The 13,425-nt window shown below is 47.2% G+C and overlaps 1 protein-coding gene across 1 annotated transcript in view; it reads right to left on the bottom strand.

The window, feature by feature from the left end:
* The window catches only part of prdx6 (peroxiredoxin 6), a 49,325-nt gene that overhangs the window by 25,538 nt on the left and 10,362 nt on the right, over nucleotides 1-13,425 (bottom strand). The window contains exon 2 of the mRNA XM_070886212.1: nucleotides 11,256-11,412. Within this exon, the coding sequence (XP_070742313.1) occupies nucleotides 11,256-11,412 (157 nt within the window). The remainder of the gene's footprint in view (nucleotides 1-11,255; nucleotides 11,413-13,425) is intronic.

The raw sequence follows: 13,425 nt of genomic DNA, 5'->3' as shown, positions 1-13,425 counted from the left end.
ACTAACTTAGAACGGAGTAAGTGTCCACTTTTGTAAGCTCTGAAAAACCTTACCTAGAGTTAAGTTCATTGCAGGCACAGCCAGATACAGGGGCTGGGAAGCATTAAACACAAAAGCATTAAACACATTATTTAAAATGGCCTAAAACCTCTTGCGATGATATTTTGCCTTAAATCTGCTGAGTGAGGACAGCTGTTTCTCTTTATAAATAAGCTAGCCTGAGATGAGATTTTTGGGAGGGGGGGGAAGGGAAGAGAGCGCACTAAACATATTCACTTTTAAAAATAAAGAACCATCATCAATATTAAATCAATCAATCAATAAATAAAAAAATAAAAAAATCAATCATTAAATTAAAAAAAAGTCCCTACCTCACCTACTGCAGCACCCAATGCCTATTTGCCAGGGCTGGAAATCGTTCACTCAGCAGCAAAGAAAATCACGCAGCAGCATATCTTCGACCGTTTGGCCAGGGGCTAGGGGCGGGAAATCGATCACCCAGCCAATGTTTCTGTGCTATTGCGCATGCGTACACGCTCCAACGCGCATGCACAACGCTGCCGGCACTCAGACATGCTGGGCCCTAGCCCCGCCCCCATGCCGGCTGTGTAGACACAGCACGTCAATAGCTCCGCCCCCCAGAGCTCAAGCTGCACTGCGCCGACTGGAATGGAGGCCTGCAGACACTTCAGAATAGCGAGGTACTTTTTAGGCGCATTTTTAATTCTAAATAATAGGTGCAAGGCTCAAAGGTGCACCGTTCTAATGACCAGTTCAAACTTGGGCCCTTAGGGAGGGAGTTTCAGAGCTTAGGGCCTAGGCAGCTAAAGGCACGGCCACCAATGGTTGAGCAGTTAGAATCAGGGATGCTCAAGAGGGCAGAATTTGAGGAGCGCAGATATCTTGGGGGGGGGGGGGGGGGCGGGTTGTAGGGCTGAAAGAGATTACAGAGATAGGGAGAGGCGAGGCCATGGAGGGATTTGAAATCGAAGCGTTGCTTAGCCGGGAGCCAACGTGGATCAGCAAGCACAGGGGTGATTGGTGAGTGAAACTTGGTGCAAGTTAGGACATGAGCTGCTGAGTTTTGGATGACCTCAAGTTTACATAGGGTAGAATGCGAGAGGCCAGCCAGGAGTGTATTGGAATAGTCAAGTCTAGATATAACAAAGGCATGGATGAGGGTTTCAGCAGCAGATGAGCTGAGACAGGGGCAGAGACGGGCGATGTTGCGGAGATGGAAATAGGTGGTTTTAGGCCAGAAGCTCATTTCAGGGTCAAATATGTCATCTAGGTTGCAAACAGTGTGGTTCAGCCTCAGGCAGATAGAACATAGAATTATTCTTCCCACCCTTTGATATGATGGTGGTCGATCAAAGATATTTAAATGTTCACCAACTAGGGATCGTTAAAATCAGATTTCCACCCAAACGGTTCCCAAATTTGTTAGTTGTGGTGGTAAAAATGGATTTGTTCCCGAATTTGAAGAAAATTTCCCAAATTTCCCTTTTATTCTCTCATCATGAATCAGGCCTAGAGATATGCACACATTGCATGCGTGATGTCAGCACAGGCTGTGTACACAGTGTGCATAATGTGATGTGTGCACACTCTGCATCAGACTATTGGCAGGGGGAAAAAAAAGGTGATTTGTATTTCTTTTAATTTGGATTATTTTTAAGTACCGAGGGGTGGGCGACATTCTTAATACTGTAGGAAATGTCAGTCTATCCTGACGTTATGGAGCACGGACAGCGCAGCACAGATACAGTTACCACAGATATATTGTTACCAATCTCAATTGGCCATACACAACTTCCCTGGTTCAGTAGCCTCAGTTGCTCCCATAAGTTAAGATCTGAGCATTTTTCTGTTAGCTTGTCAGCTATCTAAGGAACCCGATTCTAAACTAATCATACCATATATATCAATCTCGGACACTGATCTCAATAGTAAATTTATGATCAGCAAGCAGTTGATGCTGAATTACTGTGATGTAACTGAACTGCCTTTGTAACCTTGTTTTCTCATTCCGTCAATTAACCCTATCTGCTAATTATTTGCCTGCTCAATGTTTAAGTGCTGCTAACTCTGATTTGAAGGTGAATAAATAATTGTTAATGTGACACTTGTTTTTCAGACTTCTTTGGTAAGAATGCGTGAATTCATGCAGTCAGTAGCTTGTGCGAATTCTGATGGGAGGTTGGTAGTAAAATTGCTAATATAATCCAAAATTATTGGTGCAAGACAGTTCAGTGAGTCAAATTCAAGTATAATTTCCATCAGGGCATAAACTGGGTTGTGGGCCCCAGATGGGTCACTGATGAGAAGTCTCGATGTAGGGCTTAAGGAATTGCCTGCTGCCTGTGATAAATACTCTTGTCAGCACACTAATCCCAGTGCTCTTACAAGAACCCACAGAAATTAAACCCCATGGCTTCTAGGAAGGGTTGCAATGGCTAGTTCCAAATAAAAGATATACAGGTTGAACCTCCTTTATCTGGCACCCTCGAGACCTGGCCTGTGCCGAATGAGGGATTTTGCCGGATGGGGGAAGGTCATCGACTCAAGGGGGAGGCGACCCAGGGTGAGGGGGGGAGGAGGTCAGCAGCCCGAGCGGGCCCCAAGAAGTGTCTGCTCATGCGCAACCCGACGGCCGGGAATGGTGCCGGACGAGGGGTGGTGCCGGATAAGGGAGTCCCGGATAAGAGAGGTTGAACCTGTAATATGGGAGACAGAGAGCAAGAGTGAGAGATATTATAATAGACACAATACGTCGACTATGTCCTGGAGTTCAGCCTCTGTGTGCACAGACGCAGGTGTATGAAAGCATAGGCCTTACGCTAAACATTAGTAAGACAAAGGTCCTACAACAGCCTGTCCTCGCCGCACAGCACTGCCCCCCAAACATCAAGATCCACGATGTGGCCCTGGACAACGTGGACCACTTCCCCTATCTCGGGAGCCTCCTATCAACAAGAGCAGGCATTGATGATGAGATCCAACACCTCCTCCAGTGCGCTAGTGCAGCCTTCGGCCGCCTGAGGAAGAGTGTTTGAAGATCAGTCCCTCAAAACTGTCACCAAGCTCATGGTCGACAGGGACGTAGTAATACCCGTCCTCCTGTATGGCTCAGAGACGTGGACCATGTACAGTAGACACCTCAAGTCGTTGGAGAAATACCACCAGCGATGTCTCCGCAAGATCCTGCAAATCCCCTGGGAGGACAGACGCACAAACATTAGCGTCCTCGTCCAGGCCAACATCCCCAGCATTGAAGCACTGACCACACTTGATCAGCTCCGCTGGGCAGGCGACATAGTTCGCATGCCAGACACGTGACTCCCAAAGCAAGCGCTCTACTCGGAACTCGTCCACGGCAAATGAGCCAAAGGCGGGCAGAGGAAACATTACAAGGACACCCTCAAAGCCTCCCTGATAAAGTGCGACATCCCCACTGACACCTGGGAATCCTTGGCCATAGACCGCCCTAAGTGGAGGAAGTGCATTCGGGAGGGCGCTGAGCTCCTCAAGTATCGTTGCCGAGAGCATGCAGAAATCAAGCGCATGCAGTGGAAGGGGCGTGCGGCAAACCAGGCTCCCTGCCCACCCTTTCCCTCAACGACTATTTGTCCGACCTGTGACAGAGACTGTGGTTCTTGTATTGGACTGTACAGCCACCTAAGAACTCATGCTAAGAGTGGAAGCAAGTCTTCCTCGATCCCGAGGGGGGGGGGGGGGGGCGGCGGACGACGACGACGATACACAAAGATCCAGCAGTACATGTCCAAAACAGGGATACTAATAAAGGGCCCAAGTTTCGGGCTGCGCCGTTTGGACGCCCGTTTTTCGCGCCAGAAAGTGTGCCTAAAAAAACAACTTACCTATTCTCCAGCTCCCTGCAGGTCCTCTGGAGCTGGGCGCGGTGCAGCACGAGCTGTAGGGGGCAGAGCCAGGTCCCTGCGCTGAAAACATGCGCCCACTGTAGCGCGCATGTGCAGTAGCTCCAGGCGCCCAAAACTATGGGAGGGGCCCGAAGCACGCAGCCCCTAGCCCTGGCTGAATGGCCTCACTGGGGCTGTGTGGATAAGGCTCCTCGCACCCGACCTCTCCTCCCCCCCCCCCCCCTTCCCTCCTCACCTCTGCGACTCTCCCCCCGCCCCAGACCTCCGCGACGCCCCTTCGAGACCCGACGTCACCTACCTGTAAATCCAGCCCGAAGCCTTGGGCCCGGCCGTTCAGCCTCCTTCCCTCCTTCCCTCCCTCCCTCCTCTCTCTTCCCCCCCCTCCCTCCTCTCTCTTTTCCCCCCCTCCCTCCTCTCTCTTTCCCCCCCTCCCTCCTCTCTCTTTCCCCCCCTCCCTCCTCTCTCTTTCCCCCCCTCCCTCCTCTCTCCTTCCCCCCCTCCCCCCCCACTCCCTTCTCCCTCTTTCTCCCCCACCTCCTCCCCCCCCACCCCCCACTCCACCTCCTCACCCCCCACCCCCCCTCCTCACCCCCCACCCCACCCGCCCTCCCCTCCTCACTCCTGCCCCCACCTCCCTCCCCTTAACCCCCACCCCCCCTCCTCCTCACCCCCCACCCCACCCCCCTTCTCACCCCCCACCCCACCTCCCTCCTCCTCCTCACCCCCCTTCTCACCCCCCACCCCACCCCCCTTCTCCTCACCCCCCCACCCCACCCCCCCTCTACCCCCACCCCACCCGTCTTCCTTCCTTCCTCCCCCTCCCACCCCCCCTTCTCCCCTTCCCACCCCCCCCTTCTCCCCCTCCCCCTCCCACCCCCTTCTCCCCCTCCCCCTCCCACCCCCCCCCCCTCGCTGTCAGAAACACAGACAGTGAGAGACACACACACAGACCGACGAGATAGAGACACTGACAGACACACAATGGGGGGCCATCCCAGCATGCTGTTGGAGGACTCCCGGTGCTGCAGTCGGTAAGTAGAAAATGTTTTATTTATTGATTTTATTTTTTATTAATTTTTTTTGATTGATTTATTGATGTATTTATCATTTATTATTGATGATGGCTCTTTATTTGTAAAACTGAAGTGTTTGTAAACTTCCCTTTAAACCCTAGCCCCGCCCCCTTTCCCTACACCTAATTTGTAACCTACACCTGATTTTCTAAAGTGTAGACAAGGTTTTTTCGAACTTACAAAAATCTTCACTTACTCCATTCTAAGTTAGTTTGGAGTAAGTTTTAACTGCCTAAACTTTGCAAACAGGCGTAAGTGGCCGGACACGCCCCCTTTTGAAAAAAAAATTCTGTTCCAAAGTGAAACTGTTCTAACTGACTAGAACTGGAGCAAACTAAATGTCGAGAATTCAAATTTCTAAGATACTCCATTCTAAACCAGTTGCTCCAAAATAACAGGAGCAACTCAGGCCAAAACTTGGCCCCAAAGTTAGCAGATTGGGTGACCACTTTGCAGAACACCTTCGTTCAGTCCGTAAGCATGACCCTGAGCTTCCGGTCGCCTGTCACTTTAATTCTCCGCTCCACTCCCACTCTGACCTCTCTGTCCTCTTACACTGTTCCAATGAAGCTCAATGCAAACTCAAGGAACAGCACCTCATCTTTCGATTCGGCACTTTACAATCTTCTGAACTCAACATCGAGTTCAACAATTTCGGACCATAATCTCTGTTTCGGACGGCAGCTGTTGATGATTCTGGTATTCCCATTTTCACCTCTTCTAGACTCATCTTCTGTTTATTTACTTGTCCCATTACCAACTCCTTTTGCTTTGTACAATCATCCCCTTTGTCACTTAATCTCTCCTGTCCTCCATCTTCCCTTTTGTTCTTCCCTCCCCTCCCCCTTTCTCTGTCCTTGCTCAAAACCTACTGTATCTCTAACTTTTTCCAATTCTGACAAAACGTCATTGACCCGAAACGTTAACTCTGTTTCTCTCTCTACAGATACTGCCTGCCCTGATAAGTATTTCCAGCATTTTCTGTAATTTCAGATCTCCAGCATTTGCAGTATTTTGCTTTTATACTAAAAAAGTGCAGATTTAGAAATTTGTGTCTTTTTTTAAAAAAAAACTAGCGTTATTGTGATAAGGAATGGTTGTTTCTAAAACAGGTTAATCATTGCATAAAAACTTCAATAGTGGCAAGTCATTCATATATATTCCGGAGGCCAAGGAAGGTTTGGGGAGGGTATCCGCAATTGGATCCAACTGCTCTACAGAGACATCTGTAGCGCAGTTCTAATCAACGGGTGGGAAACTGAAAGCTTTCCGATCAGATCTGGAGTCAGGCAAGGCTGTCCTCTCTCGTCTCTCTTGTTTGTGTGTTGTATTGAGCCCTTTGCCGGGTCCATCAGGAAGGATGTGGGCATTAGAGGGGTGACTATCCCAGGCAGCGGAGGCACTCGGGTCAAGACCTCCCTGTACGTGGACGATGTGGCCATCTTTTGCTCGGATCAGCAGTCGGTCCGCAGATTGCTCACAATCTGCGATCAGTTTGAACTGGCCTCAGGAGCGAAGGTCAATCGCAGCAAAAGCGAGGCCATGTTCTTTGGCAACTGGGCCGACTGATCCTTTATTCCCTTCACCATTAAGCCAGATTACCTGAAGGTGTTGGGAATATGGTTCGGAGAGGACGGGGCATGCGCCAAAAACTGGGAAGTGCATACCGCCAAAGTGAAGCAAAAACTGGGATGGTGGAAGCTGCGTTTCCTCTCCATGGCAGGAAAGAACCTGGTCATCAGGAGTGAGGTGCTCTCGGGTTTGCTGCACGTGGCACAGGTCTGGCCCATCTCTCGCTCCTGTGCCGCGACAGTCACCCGGGCCGTCTTTCACTTTGTCTGGAGGTCCAAAATGGAACGTGTCCATAGAGACACAATGTACAAATCTCTGGATAGTGGAGGAAAGGATGTTCCGAACGTGGCCCTCATCCTGATGGCCACCTTTGTGTGCGGCTGCATCAAGCTGTGCACAGACCCCCGGTACGCCAACACCAAGTGTCACTACGTGCTGAGGTTCTGCCTGTCCCCGGTATTGTGAAGGATGGGCCTGGCCATGCTGCCGCGAAATGCCCCCACCAGCTGGACCATGCCTGCCCACCTGTCCTTCGTGGAAAAGTTTTTCACAAAAAACCCCTTTGACCACAAGGCCATAAAACAGTGGTCAGCACGTAAGGTCCTGGACGCCCTACGAAAGGAGAGGGTGGACCCTGTCGGGTGGTTCCCTGAGCAGACTGTCGAACTCGTTTGGCAGAACATCTCATCGCCAGAGCTGTCACACAAGCACCAAGACGTAGCTTGGTTGGCGGTGAGGAGGGCCTTTCCCGTCAGAGCTTTCATGCACAGCCGACGTCTCAGTAGCACGGCACAGTGCCCCCGAGTTGGCTGCGGGGTGAACGAGACTGTCATCCATCTCCTTCAGGATTGCGCCTTCGCAAGGCAGGTTTGGAAAGAGATGCAGTGGTTGCTGTCGAGGTTCATCCCAAGCAGCTCCGTAACACAAGACTCTGTGCTCTACGGGCTGTTCCCAGGGACACACACCGAGACAGACATCACCTGCTGCTGGAGGGCCATCAACTCGGTCAAAGACGCTCTTTGGTCTTGCCGAAACTTGCTGGTCTTCCAGAGCAAGGAGATGTCCACGTCTGCGTGTTGCAGACTGGCACAATCCAAGATCCAGGATTACATGCTGAGGGACGCACTTAAAATTGGTGCAGCTGCTGCAAAGGCACCGTGGGGAAGGGCCACAGTTTAAAGCCCTTCTGCCACGGTAAACCCGGGGACAGGAATCAGTACAAAACTCCCCTCGGGCCGTACTTGTAACTTCTTTTTTGTGTACATGGAGCACCATGATCTGTAAACACCTATGTAGTGCCATGTACAATGCAAGGTCTGTTTCATAATGCACATTGAAAAGAAAAAAAGTGTAAATGTACCGTCACCCATTCCGTGTACTGTACAGTGACACATGTAATGTAATTTGTCGAATGTACTACAATGTATCCCGTATTGTACTGAATTGTACTTGAAATGAAAAGGAAATGTATCGAACGGAACTGCCGTCAGCAACCAAATATAGTGTATGGGATTGCTGACCGCAGCTAAATGTACTGAACTGTTTTTGAATGTACTGTACAAATTTTTATATGAATAAAATATATTTTGAAATAAAAAAAAAACTAGCACAGGATCAATGACACAACTGGGTGATCTTTTCTGCTGTCAGTTCTATGGTTCTATGAATGTATTATTACTACATGGACAGTCACAACAAGGTAAGGTACTGGGAGTTCTACAAAGCCACTGTGTACCTGGGAATTTGATCGTTAAGTTCAGTGAATCTAGCATTAAGTGCAAACATACGTGCAAAAGCAAAATATTGCAGATGCTGGAATCCGAAATAAAAACAGAAAATGTTGGATATCTCAGCGGGTCAGGCAGCATAAGTGGAGTGAAAAACAGAGTTAACGTTTCAGGTCAATGACCCTTCGTTAAGTCAAACATTCTGTGATCACTGGCCAGTTGCAGTTACCTGGACACCAGCACTTTTCAGAGGACAGACACAGAGGAACTATTCAGTGGCTGTTTTTTTCACTTTCAGCTCAGTTACACTGCCAGCAGCGTTTTGACGATCTTATTTAAGTCAGGGAGTGGGAATGTATCTGAAAGTGAACAAAAGCATCTACTGAGCAGGCAGCTTTAAAGAATGCCACATTGTAAGTGAAGTAATAATGGGTATAATGGCTGCTTATAATGTCCGCACAAGAATAAAAAGGGTTTAAGTTGCTATAATCGCTGAAAGCCCTTTACAATTTTTTGTTGATTTAATAATTTAGCAAGTTTTATCCACGTTGGATATTTTAGACTATAAACGGAAGGGCAGGGATTACACTAGCAGAGCCCGACAGGTTCATACAAGAATCCATTGTTAATTTACACAACAGCCACTGTAGCAACCATATTTTGAAACCGGCATGCACGATGGCTGGAGATGTGCTGTCCTTTATGCTCAAAAAACAAACTTCTGGACATCCCTTGCCACCAAAACCCCAAATTCACATTTGCTCAAATGACAAGTTAAAGTTAGTATACAAATGTTTTAAGACAGTAAGCCAATTAAAATGTTATTATTTTGGATTCATTCTCAGTCTGTCCCGTTCTCATGCCATTGAGTGCATCAGTACAAGTTTAGGAATGACAATGGGAGTTGGACAGCAACAACAACTTGTATTTATATAGCACCTTTAAATGTAGTAAAATGTTCCAAGGTGCTTCAGAGGAGTGTTATCAGACTAAATTTGACACCGAGCCACATTAGATTAGAACAGGTGACCAAAAACATGGTCAAAGAGGTAGATTTTAAGGAGGGCAGAGAAGTAGAGAGATTGGAGGGAATTCCAGAGTTAAGGGCCGAGGCAGCTGAAGGCAAAGCCAACAATGGAGGGGGGAAGAAAATCGGGGATGCGCAATAGACCAGAATTGGAGAACGCAGAATTCTCGGAGGTTTGTAGAGCTGCAGGAGGTTAGGAAGAATAGAAAAACAGAATATTTATTAATGGCGAGAAATTCCAAGCGCTACATCATGCAGGAACTTCACATCTGCCATTAATCAAAAGCCACACTTATGACCATCTTTGATGTCCGTGCAGAACCATATAGGCCAGCAATGGAAAAGAAAGACACATCTTGCTCATGGTTGGAAAAATGGCTGCCAGCAGTGGATTGTGCAACTGGATTGGCATTTGAATTTGTTGACATCACTTTACCCAATTAGATAAACTGCAGTGGACTTACTGGTCACAAACTGTATTGTAAACAGGAAGCTCATTTCCTTTCAGAAATTTTGGAAACAAATCATCCTCTACATAGATGATCAACTGTTAAGCAGTTGCAAAAGAACAAATCTAACACGGTTGTTCTACTTTTAAATGTACACACACACAAACTTTGGAAGCTAAGTTTACCTCCCATAAATAATCTACAGCATTCCATATTAAATATAGAATATGTATATAACTGAAACTATTTCTTCGATATTGCAAAATTATTTCTCATAAGTGACTTCCTTACATAGAAACATAGAAAATAGGTGCAGGAGTAGACCATTTGGCCCTTCGAGCCTGCACCACCATTCAATAAGATCATGGCTGATCATTCACCTCAGTACCCCTTTCCTGCTTTCTCTCCATACCCCTTGATCCCTTTAGCCGCAAGGGCCACATCTAACTTCCTCTTGAATATATCCAACAAACTGGCATCAACAACTCTCTGCGGTAGAGAATTCCACAGGTTAACAACTCTGAGTGAAGAAGTTTCTCCTCATCTCGATTCTAAATGGCCTACCCCTTATCCTTAGACTATGACCCCTGGTTCTGGACTTCCCCATCGGGAACATTCTTCCTGCATCTAACCTGTCCAGTCCCATCAGAATTTTATACGTTTCTATGAGATTCCCTCTCATTCTTCTAAATTCCAGTGAATAAAGGCCCAGTCGATCCAGTCTCTCCTCATATGTCAGTCCTGCCATCCCGGGAATCAGTCTGGTGAATCTTCGCTGCACTCCCTCAATAACAAGAACGTCCTTCTCAGATTAGGAGACCAAAACTGATCACAATATTCCAGGTGAGGCCTCACCAAGGCCCTGTACAACTGCAGTAAGACTTCCCTGCTCCTATACTCAAATCCCCAAGCTATGAAGGCCAACGTGCCATTTACCTTCTTCACCGGCTGCTGTAACTGCATGCCAACTTTCAATGACTGATGTACCATGACATCCAGGTCTCATTGCACCTCCCCTTTTCCTAATCTGCCACCATTCAGATAATATTCTGCCTTCATGTTTTTGCCACCAAAGTGGATAACCTCACATTTATCCACATTATACTGCATCTGCCATGCATTTGCCCACTCACCCAACCTGTCTAAGTCACCCTGCAACCTCTTAGCATCCTCCTCACAGCTCACACCACCACCCAGCTTAGTGTCATCTGCAAATTTGGAGATATTACACTCAATTCCTTAATTTAAATCATTGATGTATATTGTAAATAGCTGGGGTCCCAGCACTGAGCCCTGCAGCACCCCACTAGTCACTGCCTGCCATTCTTACAAATTTATTTTCACAACTTTGCATTTCTAAACTAAGGACACGTGGCCCTAACTAAGAATTTTCCATTTCACTGATGGTCCTCTACTTAGAAAGTTGAACTGATCCTAATGAAATTAGCATTCATTTCAGTGCAAGTAAGTGGGCAGCGGTTTATGTTCAATACAATGGACCATACCTGGGACCATCCATGGTGATCCTGAACACTGTCAACAGACAGAGCGATCATTTTCACTTTGCGCTTTTGAAATTCCGGAACCAGCTTTGCCATGCAGCCCAGCTCTGTGGTGCAAACAGGAGTGTAGTCTGCTGGGTGGGAGCATAAGATGCCCCATCTGTAGAACAAACGTGGACCATCACATTTTGACAAAGCTTGAAACATTACAAAATACTAGGTATTAGGTGTAGAGACAAGCATATGTCCAACTACCCCATCGAAAGAAATTACGAACTTGCATTTCTCCAGAGCCTTTCACAAACACAGGACGCAACAAAGCGCTTTACAGTCAATGAAGTGCTTTTGAAGAGTAGTCACTGCTGTAATGTAGAAAACGCAGCAGCCAATTTGCGCACAGCAAGCTCCCACAAACTGCAATGGGTTTTACATAAGAACATAAGAATTAGGAACAGGAGTAGGCCATCTAGCCCCTCGAGCCTGTTCCGCCATTCAACAAGATTATGGCTGATCTGGCCGTGGACTCAGCTCCACTTACCCGCCCGCTCCCCATAACCCTTAATTCCCTTATTGGTTAAAAAATCTATCTATCTGTGATTTGAATACATTCAATGAGCTAGCCTCAACTGCTTTCCTGGGCAGAGAATTCCACAGATTCACAACCCTCTGGGAGAAGAAATTCCTTCTCAACTCTGTTTTAAATTGGCTCCCCCGTATTTTGAGGCTGTGCTCCCTCGTTCTAGTCTCCCCGACCAGTGGAAACAACCTCTCTGCCTCTATCTTGTCTATCCCTTTCATGTCTATCCCTTTCATTATTTTAAATGTTTCTATAAGATCACCCCTCATCCTTCTGAACTCCAACAAGTAAAGACCCAGTCTACTCAATCTATCATCATAAGGTAACCCCCTCATCTCCGGTATCAGCCTAGTGAATCGTCTCTGTACCCCCTCCAAAGCTAGTATATCGTTCCTTAAGTAAGGTGACCAAAACTGCACGCAGTACTCCAGGTGCGGCCTTACCAATACCCTGTACAGTTGCAGCAGGACCTCCCTGCTTTTGTACTCCATCCCTCTCGCAATGAAGGCCAACATTCCATTCGCCTTCCTGATTACCTGCTGCACCTGCAAACTAACTTTTGGGGATTCATGCACAAGGACCCCTAGGTCCCTCTGCACCACAGCATGTTGTAATTTCTCCCCATTCAAATAATATTCCCTTTTACTGTTTTTTTTCCCCCCCAAGGTGGATGACCTCACATTTTCCGACATTGTATTCCATCTGCCAAACCTTAGCCCATTCGCTTAACCTATCTAAATCTCTTTGCAGCCTCTCTGTGACCTCTACACAACCCGCTTTCCCACTAATCTTTGTGTCATCTGCAAATTTTGTTACACTACACTCTGTCCCCTCTTCAGGTCATCTATGTATATTGTAAACAGTTGTGGTCACAGCACCGATCCCTGTGGCACACCACTAACCACCGATTTCCAACCCGAAAAGGACCCAATTTATCCCGACTCTCTGCTTTCTGTTAGCCAGCCAATTCTCGATCCATGCTAATACATTTCCTCTGACTCCGCGTACCTTTATCTTCTGCAGTAACCTTTTGTGTGGCACCTTATCGAATGCCTTTTGGAAATCTAAATACACCACATCCATTGGTACACCTCTATCCACCATGCTCGTTATATCCTCAAAGAATTCCAGTAAATTAGTTAAACATGATTTCCCCTTCATGAATCCATGTTGCGTCTGCTTGATTACACTATTCCTATCGAGATGTCCCGCTATTTCTTCCTTAATGATAGCTTCAAGCATTTTCCCCACTACAGATGTTAAACTAACCGGCCTATAGTTACCTGCCTTTTGTCTGCCCCCTTTTTTTAAAAAACAGAAGCGTTACATTAGCTGCTTTCCAATCGGCTGGTACCTCCCCAGAGTCCAGAGAATTTTGGTAGATTATAACGAATTCATCTGCTATAACTTCCACCATCTCTTTTAATACCCTGGGATGCATTTCAGCAGGACCAGGGGGACTTATCTACCTTGAGTCCCATTAGCCTGTCCAACACTACCCCCTCTAGTGATAGTGATTATCTCAAGGTCCTCCCTTCCCACATTCCTGTGACCAGCAATTTTTGGCATGGTTTTTGTGTCTTCCACTGTGAAGGC

Source organism: Pristiophorus japonicus, chromosome 8, assembly GCF_044704955.1.
Source record: "Pristiophorus japonicus isolate sPriJap1 chromosome 8, sPriJap1.hap1, whole genome shotgun sequence".
Classification (NCBI taxonomy): Eukaryota; Metazoa; Chordata; class Chondrichthyes; family Pristiophoridae; genus Pristiophorus; species Pristiophorus japonicus.
The sequence above is the reverse complement of the archived record's forward strand: the minus strand, read 5'-3'. Positions and strand labels throughout refer to the sequence as shown.